We start from the raw sequence: 21,457 nt of genomic DNA, 5'->3' as shown, positions 1-21,457 counted from the left end.
ATGTCCTTTGCCATACAGAAGCTCTGCAGTTTAAATGGAGTCCCACTTGTCCAAAATTTCTTTAATTTGTTGTGTTTCTGGGTCTTTATTAAGAAAATTCCACCAGCCTTGGCCCACATTCTTAAGAAAAGTGTCAAAGATATACATATATAGGTTGGAGAAAAGGCAGTGTTTAATAAACGGTATTTCAAAAATGCATTTTCATTTATAGATGAATGAAATTTGATTTTAGTCTCACTTTATAATAAACAATCAACACAAGCTTATTAAATGTACAAATGTAAGCTGAGTTACACCTCTTGGGAAACAGACCTGAAGGACTGAGGTTTAAAACAAACTGAGGCTGAAAAGTCCACTCCAAAATAACTAGCAAAATGTTGGACTGGAGGCATCATTCACATGGTAGAACATCAGCAGTGAACAAGAAAGCAGGGTGAAAGTAGGAAAACCTGGGTTTAACCAGGCACTTGCATGCACACCCCCTCCCCCAGCTGATATAAATGCAAGACTGGTGTTCTACTACTTGAGCCACAGGTTTTTGCTTTTTGGTGGTTTATTGGATATGAGTCTCATGGACTTTTCCTGCCTAGTATAATGTTGAACCTCAATCCTCAGAATTGCTAGGAATATAGGCATGAGCCACAGACACCCAGCTACATTGTTACTTTTGTTTTTAAAGTATCTGTCATATACTGTAGAAGCCAGGGTTAAGAAGGACCAGTGATGAAAAGGGAGCTAAGCAGATAGGCTTTCACAGTGCATTTGAGGCTATGATTTAAATGTGTCACTACTTGGAATCCACATCCTTGTTCTGTAAATACCAAATGCTGGTTTCCTTAGTGAATGGGCTTTATAACCTTAAGGTCAATCTGGGCAAGATATTTGAATTTTTCTTCTTGTTCTATTCTGGAAGTTATTTTTATCCTGCTTTACTTCCTAACCTCTTGCTGCTGCTTGATTTATGGTATTTAAAAAAATTATTTCAAGGCCAATTGCCTTTTAGGAAGATTAGCCTCCTAGGACAGGTTCCCATCACACCTTTGGAAACCTTTGGACAGGATGTATGTTAGAGGGGAGGGAGGGATGCATACTTCTTTTATCATCTTCATTCCTAAGCTCTAATATTAGTTTTGAAAAACAACTTAATTCCCAAACAATTAATGAGATTTAAAGAAAGCAATTGCGTATAATTAATGAACGTGTATTATTAAAGCACTCAGAACTCCAGTTCATTTTACATAGCACTGACTCTTAAAAATTGGCATTACAGAGAAAAAAAAACAAAGGAAAAAGTTCTGTCAATAAGTTTACCATGTCAGTAAGTTACTGGGAGGATACGAATGCTCCTGGTTAGGTTATTTTAATGGTTAGCACGGGCAGAATCTGTGAGTCAGTGTTGTAGAACCTTTTTTTTATATAATTAATGTCTTTTAATTAAGCTGCAAAATTAAAAAAAATGAGACCCAATATACAGGGAAAAGTGAGGTTCAGAGAAGCACGCTCTCCCTCCCTCCCAATCCCTCTCAATCTGGAAGAAACAGGGAAGTTCTAGGTATAGAATAAGATGAAAGATAAATAAGATACTATCTTGTCTTTAAGTAAGAAAGGCTAATAAAAGGCTGTACAATTAACTGGAGAGAAGGAAAAGCTGTCATAGAGCTTTACACATTAAAAAGGACAGTGAATAATTTGTATCAGTTAGTGCTCAAGATTTTTATTAACACCATATTGCTAATAATGGACTCCAAATGAATCCAAATTACAAAACCAGATTGTGGCCTGGATAAACACAACAAACTGATTTCAACCTTTTAAAAACATTGGAACATTTTTAGATTTTTTTGTTTTAATTCAGCATATGCTTATAGTATGTTCTTTTTCTGAAAACATTTTTGTATATTAGTGCTAATGTATAAATTGTAGTTACTGAAATATTTTCTTACAGTAGTATAAGAAAACTTCATTTGTATTCTACTAAGAAATAAGGATCTTTGCTTGAAAATGAAATAACTACTGTTATTGTTGGCGTTAAAAAATCTCTAAAAGGAAGTAAAGTTGTCAAACCCCATCATGTTTCATGCCTATAATCCTAGCTACTTAGTAGGATGAACATTTACCTCCAATCAGCCAGTGAAATGCTGGAATTAGAGATAGGGCTGAAGTTGTAGAGTGCTAGCTCAAAGGGGTGACATTGATCAAAATGCACTGTATTCACAAATGGCTTTGTTACACTGAAGCTCCTTTGCAAAACTACTTAAAGATATTTTTTTGACATTTCAATTTTTTATTTTTATCATTTGGCAGACCTGGGGCTTGAACACAGAGCCTGTGCTCTGTCCCTGAGCCTCTCAGTACTCTACCACTTGAGCCACAGCACCACTTCCAGCTTTTTCTGAGAAATTTATTGAAGAGTCTCACAGACTTCCCTGCCCAAGCTACCTTCTTATCGTGATCCTCAGATCTTAGGCTATTGAGTAGCTCGGATTATAGGAGTGAGCCATTAGCGTCCAGCTACAAGAAGGAAGTCAAGTGACAGTGCAAGTACAAGAATCTTAAAGAAACCTTACGTGAATTTTGCTGGTGTGTGTGTGTGTGTGTGTGTGTGTGTGTGTGTGTGTGTGTGTGTGTAGTGGGGTGTGATCTCAGAGCTTGGGCCCTGTTCCTTAGCTTTTTCATTCTTGGTTAGTGTACTACTGCTTGAGCCACAATTCTACCTTTGACATTTGGTTGTTAATTGGAGATGAGTCTCATGGACTTTCCTGATTGGGCTGGCTTTGAACAATTCTCAGATCTTTGGAGTAGCTAGTGGTGTGCCTGGGCTAATTTTCTTTGTGATATCTGTAACTTTTGGTTTTATATTAGATCGCATTAGCAGGTATTGATATTCAATTGTGAAATTTAAAGTAGATGTATATAACATTTGTCGTTGTTGTTATTGTTAGTCATGGGGCTTGGATTCAGGGCGTTGGCACTGTCAGTGAGCTGAAAGTTAGCGCTCTGTAGCTTTGAGCCATAGAACCACTTTCAGTTTTCTGGCAGAGATAAGAGTCTCATAGACTTTCATGTCCTGTGTGGCTTTGAACTGAGATCCTCAGAACTCAGCCTCTTGAGTAGCTAGTACTATAGGCATGAGCCATCAGTGCTTGACTGTACATAACAATTTTAATGATAGAAAGGAGCAGCTAGATATGTAATTAATAAAACATAAATAAATATGACATAGTCTCTTACAGATTCATGTGTGAGGAGATAGATACATAGGTGGGCTTGGATGATTTTTGTTCTATGAAAGTTTGCAGAAGTTGATCTGAATCTCATTAGAAGAAACTGAAGCTGCTGGCTCAGCATTCATTAATGACCAGTAAATCTGGATTTCATCGTGTCATTTAGAAGGCTCTGTTTTACTGGCTTCTTTCACTTAATTGGTTTCTGAATTTGTTATGAGTTACTTTTCACTTTTTAGCAAATTGATGACCATCAAATTTGCATCCTCCTCATGTCTTTTCCTATCTTCTGTCAATTATATTGACATTCTAAAAATGGGACAGCATGAAAGTAATTCTTATTAATCACTTTGCAGATTCTCTCCTAATTACGGCACTTTTACCTCTGTAGTTTGTGATGTGTAACATGGAGTTGGTAAACGTAGTAATTACATTGTTGGTAGTAATTACATCATTCTCTCACCTGCCCCTCAGTTACTATCAATGGCTACACTTCTTGCTTGAATAAGATGTGTCCTTCCTAGAAAGCTGTGGGTGATGAGGCTCACACAGACCGTGATGTGGGGGGCAGCCCCGGCTGGAATGTACAAACATCAAGCCTCCCCAGAGTTACTGTGATGGCACAGTAGACATTGGTTAAGAGGAGCCGCAGTGCTATGAAGGACCCAGTCTGATTACATAGAGATCTAGTCCTCTAGACTTTGTCAACCAGAAAATAGCCAGCATGATGGAATTAATACCAAGTCTCCCTACATGCTCGATATCTTACAGCATGTGAAGCTAATCCATTCAACATAGACTTTTGAAAATAGGGCCTAATTGGCTCAGCTCTGCTTGAAATTGGTGAATGAGTTGAGGCATACAGAGTTAAGTCATATGGAATGTAGTGTTGTACATGCATGCACACACACACACACAGCACACATACACACAAACAAGGCATAGTCCTATATACGTGTACACGGTGGAACACACAACAGAATTTGGAGATCTTGAACATGTGAATACAATGCAGGAAACAGTCATTCCTGCATTGCTTTGTTCATGAAGTCATTTTTTAACTTACACTCTTCCAGGGAGGGATGCAGCTAGAGGGTTGCGGTTAGGGAATCCAGAGATGGTCCCGCAGCCTTTGTGGTAGCCACAGTGGTTTCTCTCCTCTCTGAGGCACTGGCTCTGGTGCCTGCAAAGCAGGCCCTAGCAAAAATCAAAACATAGATCTGTTTTCCCTACTCGGTTGAGACACTTAACCCTCCCATGCCTCAGTTTCCTCATTTTTCCTCTGGTTGCCTATAAACTTTATTTTTGATAAACTGGGATTTTCCTTCAAGTACAATCATATACATATATATTTCATATAAAAAGGTGAATTTATTGAGGAAGTAGATGGAGAACTGACTGGCCAAGGACACAGTGCAGACTCGGGAGCTGACACTGTGACCTCCAAGCAGCCCTCACATCAGGTTTTTAAGGGCCAAAGCCATGCGGTCAAGCCTGGCCAGATACAGGTGGCTGATGGGATTGTTACATACATAGAAGGGTCACAGAGCCAGCTCCAGCCACACGCAGGTAGCCAATAGGTTACAGCCTAGTGTTTGAATTTACCTATTACCTTAGTTGGAGTTGGCGCGCAAATTGGAAAGGTCTCCACATAAAGCCGGCGCACCCCCACCCAAGCAGATATCCCTCCTCATGGGGGGGTAGGGAGGTCAAGATGGCTGAGCTGTACCATTGTTAACCTTCCACAGTGGGGCAGGGAACTCTTAGCAAATTCAGGATGGCGCCAGTTCCTGCTCCCCTTAACACTCCCCTCTTTTCTTTTAGCCTCGTCAAATCCTTGACTCATTTACCTCAATACAAATGGGGTTATACTGGCTGCGTAAGATCATCAGTTTGATTGCTCCGTCAATCATATATTTTTAAGATATGTCTTTGTGTTGGCCTCCAGAGTCTCATACCAATAGTATTAGCTTCTTAGGTGGTGGAAATGAGGGAATCACAGTTCCAGAAGAGACTGAGGGAAAACAAAAGCATTCATGAGGCACTATCTAATTCAGGTGACAAAGATGAGTGTCAACAGACAAAGAAGCTGTCAGCCCAGTTACAGTGGAAAGCCTTCTGAGTAGCTGGGATTACAGGCATGAGCCACCAGTTCCTGGACTCCTTGGTTTTCTCAACCGCTCTAGCTATGTGCAGGTTTGGCAGTGGGAGTCTCTAGCAGGAAATTAGAAGGTGGGGAAAAGGAGCTGGCCCTGTCATCTGGATTTTTTGTTCTTTTTAGGATATTTTAAAATGAATTAATATATTGCTGATATTAGATTTCTGTTTGAAGGTCGCTCAACCATTCTAACAGTATTTTCATTGTCTAGTGCAGTCTTTCCTGGAATTGGTATATATAGCTTTTTACATTTCCTTACATTTCCTCTACAACAGTCCTAGGAAGATATATTTCACTGAGTTACTGAGTATTCCCATGAATCATGGAATTATGAAAATCACAGCAAATGATCAAGTAGATAGGAGGTGAAACTTACTTGCAGTTTCCCCAAAGTCACATGTGCTCATCACTGGAAAAACTGAATAAAGCAATGGTGCTATCATTCATTTTTTCACCTGCTTCTTGTCTGCTTAGCTCTATTTTTTTTAGCTGCAAGCAGAGGTTCTTTTTCATATATTTTTATTGTAATTAATAGAAAGGTTGCATTATATTTGCCAGATAGGAGGTGCATTAATTCACATACGTTGATACCCTTTCTCATATGTTGGTCCCCATTTCCCTACCCCTGCCCCCACCCCTCATCTTGTTTTTCCCCATTCCCTATCCAATTTCAAATAACCAAATACAAATATATCCAATATATCATATAACAAAGTGAGATACTGTAAAACTATGAGATTACAAAGGGACAGCAAAAGATATGAGAGATAACATAGTACATTAAGGACAACAATCACTCACTATATGGCTTTTGTTTCTATATCCTAGAGGTCCTTTCATTTAGCATCATACTATATGGCCTTATGTATCTAGGTTTTGCTCTATTACAAATCTCTGCTAGGAGAGCCAAGGTTTCTACTGATTATGACAAATGAGGGAAATCATTGAGCATAAGTTCCTTTGAGTCTGGGTTACTTCACTTAATATGATTTTTTCTAAGTCTTTCCATTTCCTTGCAATGGGGCGATGCCATTTTTTCTGACAGCAGCATAGAATTCCATTGTGTACAAATACCACATCTTGTTGATCCACTCATCAACTGAGGGACATCTAGGTTGGTTCCATATCTTTGCTATGGTAAATAGTGCTGCAGTGAACATCATTGTGCTAGTGGATTTAGTGTGTCCTTGTTTCTGGAAAATTGGGTAAATGCCTAGTAGTGGAATTGCTGGGTCATAGGGGAGCTCTATGTTTAGTCTTTTGAGTAACTGCCATACTGCTTTCCATAGTGGTTGAATGAGTTTGCACTCCCACCAACTGTGTAGTAGTGATCCCTCCTGGCCACATCCCCTCCAGAATCTGTTGTTACTAGTTTTCTTGATCCTGACCATTCTAACTGGAGTGAGGTGGAATCCTAGAGTTGTTTTGATTTGTATTTCTTTTATGACCAGAGATGTTGAGCATTTCTTCATGTGTCTATAGGCCATTTTTGTTTCTTCTTCAGAGAAGACTCTCTTTAAGTCTTTGGCCCATCTTTTAATGGGATGGTTGTTTCTTTGGAGATTAGTTTTGGAGTGATTCAATTTTTTTGAGCTGTTGATATATTTTAGATATGAGGCCTTGGTCCGTTGTAGGGTTGGTGAAGATCTCCCATTCTGTAGGCTTCCTAATTAATTTACTAGCTATGCCCTTTGCCATACAAAAGCTCTACAGTTTAATGCAGTCCCAATTATCCAGCCTTTCTCTGATTTGTTGTGATTCTTGGTCCTTATTGAGAAAGTTTTGACCTGTGCCAAGGAGGTCTAGTGTATCTCCTATTCCTTCTTGTAAAGTTTTCAGTGTCGGCTTTTACCTCCAGGTCTTTGATCCATTTGGAGTTAATTCTAGTAGAGGGTGACAAAGAAGGATCCAACTTTAGTTTTCTGCATGTGCTTAACCAGCTCTGCCAGCACCACTTGTTGAAGAGGCTGTCTTTCTTCCATTCTATTGTTTTGGCTCCTTTGTCAAAGATTAGGTGGCCATAGGTCTGTGGTTTAACATCTGGGTCTTCAGTTCTATTCCATTGGTCTTCAGGCCTGTTCTTGTGCCAGTACCAAGCTATTTTGATAATTATAGCTCTGTAGTACAGTCTAAAGTTTGGCATTGAAATTCCTCCTGCACTGTTCTTTCTGCTAAGAAGTGTTTTTGCTATACAGGGTCTTTTATTATTCCATATGAAATTTTGGATTGCCTCTTCTATTTCTTTAAGGAATGACATTGGGATATTGATGGGTATTGCATTGGATTTGTAGATAGCACTTGGCAAGATTGTCATTTTCACGATGTTGATTCTTCCAATCTAGGAGCATGGGAGGTTTTTCCATTTTATCAATTCTGCTTTAATTTCCTTTTTCAGGGTTTTAAAGTTTTCGTCAAAAAGGTCCTTTACATTCTTAGTTAAGATAATTCCTAGGTACTTTATTTTCTTTGGGTCTATTGAAAAAGGAGTTGCTTTCCTGACCGTTGCCTCATTCCCCTCACTGTTGGAGTAGAGGAAGGCAGTTGACTTTTGAGGGTTAATTTTATACCCTGCTACCCTTCCAACATTTTGAATCAGCTCAAGCAGCTTGGGAGTGGAGTCTATAGGATTCTTTAAATACAGAATCATGTCATCTGCAAAGAGGGAAAGTTTTACTTCCTCTTTCCCTATTTGGATCCCCTTTATGCCTGCTTCTTGCCTTATTGCACTGGCTAGGAATTCTAATACTATGTTAAAGAGGAGTGGAGAGAGTGGGCATCCTTGTCTTGTTCCTGATTTTAGAGGGAATGACTTTAGCTTTTCGCTGTTAAGTGTAATACTAGCTGTGGGTTTGTCATATACAACCTTTATTACATTGAGGAATGTTCCATGGATTCCTAATTTCTCCAGAGCTTTTAACATAAAGGGGTGTTGGATCTTGTCAAATGGCTTTTCTGCATCTATTGAGACAATCATGTGATTTTTGTCCCTGCTCCTGTTGATGTGTTGAATTCTATTAATTGATTTGCGTATGTTGAACCAGCTTTGCCTCCCTGTGATGAATCCTGTTTGATCATAGTGTATAATTTTTTTGATGAGTTGTTGTAGACGGTTGACCAGTATTTTGTTGATAAGTTTTGCTTCGATGTTCATCAAAGAAATAGGTCTATAGTTCTCTTTCTTTGATGGATCTCTGTCTAGTTTGGGGATGAGGGTTATAGTGGATTCATAGAATGAGTTTGGTAAAGAGCCTTCATCTTCAATTTCATTGAAGAGCTTGAGGAGTATTGGTGTGAGCTCTGCTTTGAAGACCTTATAGAATTCAGCTGTGAATCCATCTGGCCCTGGGCTCTTTTTAGGTGGAAGTTCTCTTATTGCCATTTCTATTTCAGTGCCTGAAATAGGCCTGTTTAGTTGGGATAGTTCTTCTTGGTTCAGTGTGGGTATGTTAATATTGGCTAGGAATTCATCCATTTCTTCTAGATTCTCAAATTTGTTGGCATAAGGGTTTGAGAAGTATTCCCTCATGATACTCTGGATATTGGTAATTTCTGTGTGATATTATCATTTTTGTCTGTGATTTTGTTTATTTCGGTATGCTCCCTTCTTTTTTTGGTAAGATTTGCTAAGGGTCTGTCAATTTTGTTAATTTTTTCAAAGAACCAACTCCTTGTTTTGTTGATTCTTTCTATGGTTTTTTGGACTCCAATTCATTTAGTTCTGCTTTGATTTTAATAATTTGCTTCCTTCTACTGGGATTAGGGTTGGTTTGTTGCTCTTTTTCCTGGAGCTTAAGGTTACACATTAAATTGTTGGTTTGCGATTTTTCCAATTTGTTGTTATAGGCACTCAGAGCTATGAATTTTCCTCTGAGTATTGCCTTTGCCATGTCCCAAAGGAGCTGGTATTTTGTGTGCTCCTTTTTGTTAAATTTCATAAACTGTTGGATTTCTGTTCTGATCTCTTCGATGACCCATTGGTGATTTAACAATGTGTTGTTCAGTCTCCATGAGTTACAGGGTTTTCGTTGGTGGAGTTGTGTGTTCAGTTCCAGTTTGATGCCCTTGTGGTCTGAGAGAGTGCAGGGAATAATTTCAGTGTTTCTGAATCTGCCCAGGTTTGTTTTATGCCCTAAAATGTGGTCTATTTTGGAAGATGTTCCATGTGCTGCTGAAAAAATCTTATATTGTGTTGTTGCTGGGTGGAATATTCGGCAGATGTCTGTTAGATCTAGTTGGTCTACATAGTTGTTCAATTCTAAGGTTTCTCTGTTGAGTTTATGCCTTGTTGATCTGTCCATAGAGTGTCACTAACAATCACTGTGTTTCGATCTATGTATGGTTTCAGTGAAAGTAAAGTTTGCTTGATGAAGTTCGGAGCTTCAGGATTAGGTGTGTAGATGTTTAGGATGGTATGTCCTCCTGGAGGAAAGATCCCTTTAGTAGTATGTAGTAACCTTCTTTGTCTTTTCTCAGTAATTTTAGTTTGAAGTCTATTTTATCTGATATGAGGCTGGCAACTGCAGCCTGTTTATGGGGACCGTTAGCTTGATAAAGTTTATTCCAACCTCTCACTTTCAAAAAACGTTAGTTTTTTTGGGTAAGATGTGTCTCTTGAAGACAGCAGAACGATGGATCTTGCTTTTTGATCCAACTAGATAGTCTATGTCTTTTAATTGGAGAGTTAAGTCCATTGATATTGAGAGTCAGGATTGAGAAATATTTATTAGTTCCTGCCATTTTTAAAAGCTTTCATTAGGGCCTGTGTCTTGATAGTTCTTGTGGTACTTAGATATTATGAGTTTTAGGTGCCATGTCTTTCTCTGTATTACATTTGTTTTGGTTTTCTATATATAGAACATCTTTGAGAATTTTCCGTGGTGTTGGTTTGGTTGCTACATAATGTAGCTTTTCCCTGGAATGAAATGTTTTTATTGTTCCCTCAGTGATGAATGAGAGCTTAGCTGGGTACAGTGTTCTTGGTTGGTACTTATTTGACTTTAGGGCATGACATATATCCTTCCAATCTCTTTTTGTTTGCATGACTTTGCTGAGAAATCTTGGGTTATTCTTATTGGTTTGCCTTTATAGGTGATTGTTCTCTTCTCCCTGGCTGCTTTTAGGATCCTATCTTTGGTCTCTAGTGATACAGTTCAGATTATAATGTGGCGGTGGGATGTTCTTTTCTGGTCAGGTCTGTTTCGGTTTCTAAAGCTTCTTCTATCTGGATGGGCCTGCCCTTCTGGTTATTTGGGTAGTCGTCTGAGATGATTCCTTGAAGTATATTTCCAATACCATTGACCTCTTTCTCCAGACCCTCCTCAATACCAATTAGCCTTAAATTAGGCTTCCTAATTGTATCTTGGACCTCCTGTAGCGTCTTCTCATATTTCGTAGATTTGAATTGACTCATTTTCTGTTCTTTCTCTATAACAACTAAATTATCTTCAACCCCGGAAATTCTCTCTTCTGCATTGTCTAACCTGCTATCAAAGTTTTCTACTTCATTCTTCATCTTCCTTGCTTTTAATGGCCCATTTTTGATGCCTTCCATCTCTTGCTTTAGATCATGTATGGATTTCTTTAGCTCCTTGATTTCCATTTGAGTAGTTAGCTCAGTAGCTTTATTCTCTTTGGACATTTATTGCAGTTCGGTCACCTTTTTGTTTGTGGATTCTATGAATTCGTCCATTTTTTTTGAAAAACCTTTATTATGGCCTCCTTTATGGCTTCCCCTTTTCCAATGTCACCTTGTTTATGGTTTCCTCTTGTTTAGCTATGGCTTCCTCCCTTATCTCTTTCTTTATGTTTTCACACTTTTCATTAATGATGTTTATCAATTGCATTTGTATAGCACTTGGAAGGCTCTCCTCTAGATTTGCCACTGACTGCTCCATTGCCTGTTTATGCTGGGTGGGAGATGCCATTGCTTGATTTGACATTTTTCGTGAGTTTCTTGTTCTGCCCATTTGAGAATGGGAGCAGGGATTAATACTAAACAAGATTATAATTTTTCTGATATAACCAACCTAGACCTTTTTAGTTGGCTGACAATAGATGTTAACTCTTTTAGATTGGTAATATCACTCTTTCTTTCTTTTTGTGCACTTACATACAAATCTAATACAACCACAGATTACCGATTTATGACCCAAAGAATAAACCCCCCAATCCAATCTCTATTGTATTTAAGTCCCTGTAGATCTAGAGTATAATTGAACACCTAGATACACAGCATTGCTCAACAACCATCAAATGTAGATCCATGCATTAGAAGAGTTGAAGGATGAACAGAGGACCAGAGAAAAAACAAAAAACAAACACAAAACAAACAAACCAAAAAAGAAAAAAAAAAAAAGAAAAGTTGGGGAGAGTTTCCTCACTTTTGTGAGTTCTTCCCCAAGCTATACTTGAGTTGAGTTTAAAAAGCAGGTGACTGTATCAATATGAATATCATTTTTAATCAGACTGCACCCAGAGTTGTCACTGTGTTTCTAGGAATGACCACAGTGACAGAAGGGATGCGGGAAAAGAGAGGAGAAAAAAGGAAAAAAAAAGGAAAAAAAAGGAATGAATCATAACGTTAGAAAAAAAGCTATAGGTATAATGGCAAAGAGAAAGATGAGAACACCTAAAATGCAAATGAAAAGGGGGTGGAAGAACAAACAAAAAAAAAGAAAAAGGGTATTTTTCAGGGTTTTTTTTGGGGGGGGGGGCAGGATAGGAAACTTGTGTCTCTACTAGATTTGGGATCCAAACACTTCACAAAGTCTTTTTCTCTTGTGATTTGGTTTGTGGTTTTTTTCGGAGCAGATTGCTTGATTGGTAAAACAAAGGTGAAAGATCCGCGGGCAGCTTTGTTTACCAGGTCTGTAGCTGGCACAGGCCATGGACTTCAGCAGGGCTGGGGCCGGATTTCTGCCTAAGGGATCTCTGGGAAATCCTCTGCCAGTTAGAAAGATGGCGTTTGCAGCATCACCTCTCAGGTTCCAATTGCTTTGGCTGGGTCCTTGCCAGCAGTCAAGATGGCACTGCTCTCAGATTGTGGGGGAGGGGTACCCTCCCAATGCCTTTCCAGGAGCAGAAGTGGAAACTTCTCCTCAGAGGTACTCACAAATTGCTGGATTCTCCGGTTCCGTGAAGCTGGCAGGTCCGTGCTCGGCCGGGTGTGGGCTCTGGGCTCGAGCAGGCTCTGTGTGGCTCTGTCTGCAGCTGGCAGGTCTGGGCCGCGGTGAAGCGCTGTTGGCTCCGTGGCTGGCGGGGCTCCATACTGTCTTCTCGCAGAACTGTCCCCTATGCCGCCAGAACTTGAACCTTGGTGGGAGCTCTGTACTTCTCACACTGAACCGCTGCCATCTTTTGCCTCTCTCCTGCTTAGCTCTATTTAGTGCTCTGTTGTCTGCTCCACAAGTTGCCTGTTGGAGTCTTTGGAATTAAGTGGTTAGAACAGAAGCTCTATCTGCTCTGCGTGGCTATTAAATTACTATACAGCTTTGCATAAGGAGAAGTTACTCTTGTGATTTGACCATGTTTCCTTTTCCCTTTGTGTAAGCAAGAATTGTAGCTTCAAGCTTTTTTTTTTTTCCTTGTATTTCAATCATCAAGTCATATAATAGGCAGGTGCCGAATAGAAGTAAGAAAGGTTCCATTCTTATTATCGTAGAAAAAAATAGTACTTTTTAAGTGTAATTAAACATGCAGTAGTAGTTCTTAGTATTTTGAGTTTACCAGGTTTCATAAGGAGAGCAAAAGAAATTTATACATTGAAGAGATATGGTTTGCAATCAATCTGGTTCATTAAGCTAATGCATGTGTTATTTTAATTCACAATATGATGGATAGTATGCAGTGGACATAGCTGGGGTTTCATTTGGAATATTCATGAGCAGGCAAGTTCCAGCCAGCCTCTTAAGTAATATAATGTATGCGAATAAGTTATGTGCTTCTCCAGCAACCTCCTAAAGCTTTTTGTAATCAATTGTCTGGTAGATATATATTATGTAGTCAAAGTTGCTAATAAAAGCTGAATAAGGATCTGTTGAAGGATGGCTTCTTAAAAAATGTGTCTGATTTCTATTGTCTAAAATGCAGCTTTAAATAATCAGTTAATTTTTCCCAGTAAAGACAGAAGTTGGATTATTCTTTGAGCATTAATATTGATACCATAGTGTGTCGAAATTAATACAAATGCATCTAATTTCTGTGTTACCAGTAATTGGCATGTTGATGCTTTTAAAGATAATGGGGAAATATAAATTCTGAAGATGATTTATTTTGGTAATTTGTATAAAGGAATTAGAAGTTAATGTGCACATGCACCTTGTTGTAGAATCCATGTTGTCTGGTATAAGAAGCTGAATTTAGTAAAGATGGGGAGTGAAGTGGCAGAATCTGTTTTCTAGCTGGTTAGTCTCACTGAAGTAATTATCTTGGGATAGTCTAGGTGATATGAAGAACTAAGACATTTATATCAGGGCTGCACTTTCTAAGCAAAATGGTGCAAAGTTATAAAAGCTTAAGGTAGTTTAACTTGGAAGGGAATTAAGGCAGAGGAGGTTAGAGAACAAGTCTGTATTTTCAGGAAGGAGAATCCATTTCTGTTAAGGAACTGAGTCCATGGGGTAGTGTGAAATAATCATCTCAAAAATAAGCAGACAGGGCTGGGAGTGTGGCCTAGTGGTAGAATGCTTGCCTAGCATGAATGAAGACCCAGGTTCGATTCCTCAGTACCACATACATACAAAAAAGAGGGAAGTGGGACTGAGGCTCAAGTGGTAGAGCTCTAGCCTTCAGTTCAAGCCCCAGGACTGGCAAAAAAATAAGCAGACAGTTTCGGCTGGCTAAATGCATTGATTGTAAATATTTTTGCAAGATTTCAAAATCAATTATTTGATATGATGTGCACCCTAACTAATTAAACTTGGCTCCATTTCTGAATCGTGTTGTGGTGTTGTGAATTCTTATGTTACTTGGAATGAAAGGAAAGTAGGCTCCTATTAAATCCATTTTTTAAATATTTTAAAAATATTTAAAATTTAAAAAAATTTGCTTATCTTCTTTTAAATTTATTTTTTGTTTATGTGGTACTGAAGAATTGAGCCCAGGGCTTCATGCAGCCTAGACAAGCACTCTACCACTAAGCCACGTTCCCAGCTCCTAAAACCATTTTAAGTGGATACTCCCAATTCACGTATAAATAAAATAATACTGAGCTTCAAACTTACAAGTATATGCTGAAATTAAAATAGTTCTTGTTTAATTTTCTATGTTTATGTTCTCTAGTGATATAGAAAACTGAGCTTGTCTAACATTGTGCTTCTACTATTAACCATCCACTTAATAAGTCTTAGGAAAACGTAGCTATCAGACAAGTCATTGCTGTGACTGAGTTGTTTGTTGTTGTTGTTTTTAGTTTTTAAGAACTCTTTTTTTTTCAGAGTCTTATTCTTTCAGTGTGAGGGCAAGTCAGAACACTTAACTTTCCTTCTTATACCGCATTTCATTATCTAAACTTAACTTGTAAGAAGCCACTTTTAAGTTTACCTTTATGTGTACCTTATATAAGTAGATTAATAAATTCACATTTAATGTTGGGAAACACTTGAAAAAGGTGTAGAAACTGGTGAAATACTGTGGTGAAATGATGTAACAACTTCTTAGTTGTTTTTCCTCAATACAGTGTCAATATTTTTTTTTCTCCACAGCCATATGCCAGTTTCAAGGACGAACCTATTTTGAAGGAGAACGAAGTACGGTCTACTCCTCTTCTGGAGTGTGTGTGCTGTATGAGTGCAAGGTATGGAGATTTTATCATGGGTCTTGCAGAATTGTTTTGATGTTATAAACACAGTCAAATGACAAGGAAACAATTGAAAAATCCCAATGAAAATCCACTATGAAAATTTCTTTCTTATCTTCTCAAACCTCTAAATGAATGGTTATAAATAATTTTAACTGTTGTATGAAGATAAAGTTGATATTGACTTTTAAAACCACCTTTCAGGAGTATTTTAAATGAAAGGAGGATTAAAAAAAACTGTTTCCTTTCTGTGGTCTCTTAAAATATGTATTCTTTCTTTTGGTGTTACTGGGGTTCAAACTCAGGGCTTTGTGCTCAGAAGGAGGGCCCCGGAACCATATCTCTAGCCCTTTTTTGCACTGGTTACTTTATGAGTGTTCTCATTTTATACCTGGGCTGGCCTGGATGTGATCTTCCTATTTGTGTTGCTAGGATTTATAGGCATGAGTCAACTGTGTCCAGTAATTGAGTACAATGGAGTCTCACAAATTTTTCTATGCCTGGGCTGGCCTGAAACCACCATCCCTTGACTTCTACTTTACAAATAGCTAGGGGGACAGGCCTATACTACCACCCAGCTGGAATTCTTTCTTTTGTGCTGATCTGCTTCTTGACCTACTGCTTAAAGAACTTAAGTATGTTTTACAGTGTTCCTCATATTTGTGTGTAAATATATGGTGTGTGTGTGTGTGTGTGTGTGTGTGTGTGTGTGTGCATGTGTTTGTAAAATCCCATACTAGGGCTTGAACTCAGGGCCTTAGCTTAGCTCACTTACCTTTTTCCACTCACTGTTGGCCATTCTACCACTTGAGCAATCTTTGGCTTGGTTGCTACTAGTGATAAAAGTACCACAGACTTTTCTGCCTGGCTGGACTGGAACTGTAATGTTCAGGTTTCAGAGTCCTAAATAGTTTTAAAGAAATGAGACATCAGCTTCATACTAGTCATCTGTAAAGCAAATACTGTGTTTTTTGACTCTATTGTTGCATGTCGAGCCATATTCTATTGGGAAGAAATTTATATTGTATCTCCTTTTTTTTCTTTTGCTAATCCTGGGGCTTGAGCTCTGAGCCTATGTGCCATCCCTGAGCTTCTTCTGCTCAAGGTTAGCATGCTGTCATTTGAGTCACAGCACTATTTTCTGTGATTAATTGGAGATAAGAGTCTCACAGACTTTCCTAACTGCGATCCTCAGATCTCAGCCTCCAGAGTAGCCAGGATTACAGGTATGAGCTGCCAGCACTTGTCAGAGCTTTTTCCTCCTTAAATGTACCCTGTTTATGGATTAAGAGATTATTTGGGAATGCAGAGATTATGTAAAAATTTTAAATAATTGATTTACACTGAATGTACTACCAGTAAATCCCTAGCATTTGTACAATTAGTAAGAATTAGGGAAAGGAAAATCATAGTAATTTCACTAGAATAAATTGAAACTTACAGAAGATCGGTTTTATACATCTCACTCTGGAAAAACATTAGGATATTAAGGAGGAACTGTTAAGAACCAGCATGGTGTCAGGTTTCATTTTCTAACACATGTAAGCTCTAGAAATGGAAGTATATAAAGTCCTTATTGCAAAGTATTCCAGCTGCTCCCATTGGCTTTAAATCTGCTTTCCTCTGATGTTTTGTTGGATTTCTAAAATTTCAATCTTCTTTTGTTTTATCTTAAAGAGAGCTCAAGCGTAGGAAACCTATAATGAATTTAAAGATAGAATTTTCTCTGACTATATCCCTGTTCCAGTGCTCTTTCTAGTGGAGTAGGTCACAGTGTAGATGGAAAAATCTGGGACTTAGCATGAGATCTAGTAAATCCAAAATGACAAAAAGGAGTCAGAGAAAGTTACTTCAAAGAACAGAGGAAGTATCTCCGCAGGTTTCCAATGGCAGTCTCTAACTTTGAGCTCTAAATTTAAAAATATTGAGGGCATTTGAACTCTGTCTACTTCAGTGTGTGTGTGTGTGTGTGTGTGTGTGTGTGTGTGTGTGTGTGTGTGAGAGAGAGAGAGAGAGAGAGAGAGAGAGAGAGAGAGAGAGAGAGATTTACTATGATAATTGTTTATTTCATTTTAGATGCTCTATAAAATAATTTGGTATCAATTTAATTGGAAGTTTCTATGTATACTGCAGGTATTCGGTTATTATTAGAGGGAGGCTGCTTTCTGTTTTGTAAAACCGAAAGCATCCTGTCCTACTCTGTATGTTCTGTGCTCCCTGGTAGAAATATGATACAAGGAACAAACACAAGGCTGTTTTTGAGATTTAACCTGTACACTTACAGCATTCATCATCATATTAACATCAATACAGAATTTACCCATGGACTATTTTCCATTCTTTTGCTACACTCCATCTTCAGAACTTTGTGTTGCGTCCGAGTGTTGAAGAGCTACAGGGGGACAAACAGCTGCTGATGGGACAGCATAGCTTTGTCAGCTGACAGAAGCTTTTTTAGTTTCAGCACAATTCTTGACATTGAGAAATTCTATTGTTTCATTTCACTCTAGCCAGTAGCTTCTGTGCCTTTAGTCTCAGGAATGTTGATTCTGCTCATTTGTTCTTTTTCTTTCCTTTCTTTTGTTTTTATTATCTTCTGCTTTATGTATTTATTGGTTGATCCTTAGTTTTACAGAGAGGATTCAATTCTACATGTCAGTTTATGGGTGTAATGCACCTTGATAAATGTCACCCCTTCCTTTGTCCTCCCCATCTCTCCCAACCCCACTCCCCTTAACTTACCTGCTTCTATTTTCACCCAAGAACATCGAACGGTGAAGTGATATTCAGTCGTAAATTAGTTGATCATAGGAGTCAAAGCATTGCAGTCTTCCCCTATGTATACCACATGGTTTTACATTTTTGCACATGTGCATATGTTCTTGAAAATACTTATGTATTTATAAAGTAGATACAACATCTATATATGAGAGAAGATATGCACCTATTGTCTCTTTGTCTAACATGATTTTCTAAAGAGATCTAAAGAGGGAGTGTGGAAGACGGGTGTTCACTTCTAGGACAAGACTACTGTAGACAACAGAAAAGAGGTTGCTGTCTTAGTTTCTTTTCAGTAAGGATTTTACTTAATTTGATTGTTAGAAGTATCATTTTACATTGGTTTATCTAAGAAACTTTTAGCAGATGCCAGTGAATCCTGACTATAATAACCCTTGCTACTTGGAAGTTGCAAATGGGAGGATTATAGTTTAAGACTAATCTTGGCAGAAGAATTTGTGAAATTTATTTTCAACCTGTAGATGGATATAACAGGATGAAACGTGCCTGCCATCCTCGCTTTGACAGGAAGCATGAATAGGTGGTTTGATGTCTAGCTGTGTGACTGGACAGGAAGCAGAACCCTATCTCAAAACAACCAGCACAAAACTGGAAACATAGCTCAACTCTGTGGTACCGCCTAGTGAGCCCAAGTCCCTGAGTTCAAAACTCAACACTACCCTCCAAAAAAGAGAAAACAACCATCTCCTGAGTACCAGAACATGTCCTAGAGAGTACTTAATGGAATACTGAAATCCTGTATTTATTTTCCTTGAGTGTGAGACTCTCTTTACGGCAGAATTTTATAACCGTTATATTAAATAGCTCAGTTTGTATTTGGTATTTCTCCCAAGTTGAGTTATTGATCTGATTAAAGTTCTGTCATTGCTACAATTGATAGTCTGTTTGCAAAGATGCTGTAAAACTAACAGAAATTTTTGTCAGTCCACAGTGGCTCATGCCTGTAATCTTACCTACTCAGGAACCTGAGATCCAAGGGTCACGGTTCAAAGCCAGCTTGGGCAGAAAAATAAATGAGACTCTTATCTTCAGTTAACCAGCAAAAGGCCTGAGGTGGAAGTGTGGCTCAAGTAGTACGGTGCCAGGCTTCAGCAAAATAGCTACGGATAGCATTGGGATCTTGAGGGCAAGCATCCAATACTAACACATAGCAGCAACATCAACAGGAATCTAACAGAACGTTTTCAGGATTGCCTAGATATTTGACAAGTTACGGATGTGGTTGCATATTGTCATGTTCAAACTCCCAGCATTGCTTGTGTTATTTTGAAGGCTATGTTAAATTTCATATCACTACTTGAGTGAGTGAGCTCCAATTTCACTAGCATAGAAACTTCTCAATTAAGTCCTAATGATGACATTCCCGGCCTGACTTTGTGTTATCTCACAGGAGCAGTCTATGAAGCTGGTCGAAAGCACGGGCTGCCCAGCTCTGGATTGCCAGGAGTCTCAGCAGATCACTTTGTCTCATAGTTGCTGCAAAGTTTGTAAAGGTAAGAGTTTTGTTTATAAAGTATGTTTACTTAGGTGAAAAAACACAAGGAGGGAGTTGGTGGTTACTGTGTTAAATGAAATATTAGGAGCGCAGATCTGGGTACTGATGGCTCATTCCTGTAGTTCTAGCTATTCAGGCTGCTGAGATCTGGGGATTACAGTGCCTAGGCCCTGTGTTGAAGTCCCACCACCAGCTTTATAAAAAAGCACTATTAGAAGCAGAAAGACAATTATCACATAGTTACACTTCTATGTGGAAGCTAAAAAGTTGATGTTGAAGAATAAGATAGTGGTTATTGGAGCCCAGGGAGTCAGCTGGAGGCTAGGTAAAGGATGGGTAGATAGGAGAAATAATTTGTAATGCTCTGTAGTATGGTAGAAAAACTATGGTAGATGAGAATTGATTAGATATTTCAAAAGACCAGGCACAGGTAGCTCATGCCTATAATCCTAGTCACTCAGGGAGGCTGAGACACAATTCAAAGTCATCTTTGGCAGAAAAGTCTGTGAGGCTCTTAATCTCCAGTTAACCACCAAAGAAGGTAGAAGTGGAGGTGTGGCTCAAGTGGTAGATCTCCAGCCTTGAGCAAAACTACCAAGTGAGTGTGCAAGGCCCTGAGTTCAAGCCCCAGGATTGTCACAAACTTAGCGAAAACCAACCAAAAGCAGTAGACAGGATTTTGAATGGTCTCACCACAAAGAAATGCTATCTATTTGAATTGATAGATATCCCAACTACCAAATCTACTCATTACACATGAAATGCATCTGTGAAATCCCTCATTGTACTCTACAGATAGACATAATGACTGTGTATCAATTAAACAGAAAAATGCATTAAGCTGATTCATACTCCAGATCCATTCTAGAAGGCTACTACAATTGATGTGAAAGAGAAATTTGTGTAACAAATTATTTCTTAAGACTACTAGTATTGGGGCTAGGAATGTGGCTTAGTGGTCGAATGCTTGTTTGGCATGCATGAAACCCTGGGTTCAATTCCTCAGTACCATATAAACAGAAAAAACTGGAAATAAGTGAAACTATGGCTTAAGTGGTAGAGTGCTATCCTTAAGCAAAAGAGAAACTCAGGAACGGTGCCCAGGACCTGAATTCAAGCCCTAGGACTCCCCTGTCCCCAACCAAAAAAAAAAAAAGACTACTAGTATTTCCTTACACACTTGTCAGATATGGTCAACAGTAGGTAAGTTATAATAGATTTGCTTCACTGAATTAAAACCAAGATATTCCCTGGCATTTATCTGCTTTATGTCCGCTCCTAACTTGTGCTCCACCTTTCTGAACGTCTACACATGTGTGTTTGTTGCTAGGGTCAGCCCGTGCTCACTGGAGAGAGTTGCACTCCTGTTGAGCTTTCTGTCTATGGAGTTGGTCTTGTGATTGGTTTGTGCTTTTCTTCAGTTATTTTCTACACCTAACCTAGACCAAATTCCACAATGATTGCATCCAGTCTCCCCTCAATTGCTTTCTTCCCTCACAGGCTTTGAGACTGCACAGAAGACAGAGCATGTGTGCATATGCATGACGTGCTCTGGGTTGTCTCTGTTCAGGCTGTTCAGAAGTGCAGTGAGTTCCCTTCCCTGAAGGTTTCTGAACTTAGTGTCTTAGAAGAGATTGAAGCATGAAAGCATTACTTCTTTGAAACTCTTTCAGATTCATTCTAATCTTGAAGTGTACAGCATTGTCCTATGTTATACTCAAGTTATGTAGGAATGGGCCCACGTCCCATACTGGCTGGTCTATGTACCTTAATAACTAATGAGACCTCTGTGGTGTAGTTGGTGCTTAAAATGGATGTAGTTGGAGCTACTCCAAATAAACTCTTGGTAAATTCAGGAATGATGATCTTTAAGATGAAAAAATAAAAAGCAAGAGTTTCGCAGGGCGGGGTGACTCACGCCTGTAATCCTGTGAGGATCAAGGTTCAAAGCCAGTCTGATCACAAAAGGACCTTATACTTTTATC

At 38.7% G+C, this 21,457-nt stretch overlaps 1 protein-coding gene across 4 annotated transcripts in view; it reads left to right on the top strand.

Moving 5' to 3' along the window:
• Positions 1–21,457, top strand: part of Nell2 (neural EGFL like 2) — a 372,707-nt gene that overhangs the window by 168,508 nt on the left and 182,742 nt on the right. For all 4 annotated transcript variants that reach the window (XM_090324484.1, XM_090324479.1, XM_090324493.1 and 1 more), the window contains 2 exons: positions 15,084–15,175; positions 19,368–19,470. In XM_090324484.1, the coding sequence (XP_090180610.1) occupies positions 15,084–15,175; positions 19,368–19,470 (195 nt within the window). The remainder of the gene's footprint in view (positions 1–15,083; positions 15,176–19,367; positions 19,471–21,457) is intronic.

The sequence above is a fragment of the Megascapheus bottae genome, chromosome 2, assembly GCF_031878675.1.
Source record: "Megascapheus bottae isolate mThoBot1 chromosome 2, mThoBot2.hap1, whole genome shotgun sequence".
NCBI classification, from domain to species: Eukaryota; Metazoa; Chordata; class Mammalia; order Rodentia; family Geomyidae; genus Megascapheus; species Megascapheus bottae.
This window is presented reverse-complemented; position numbering and strand designations above follow the sequence as displayed.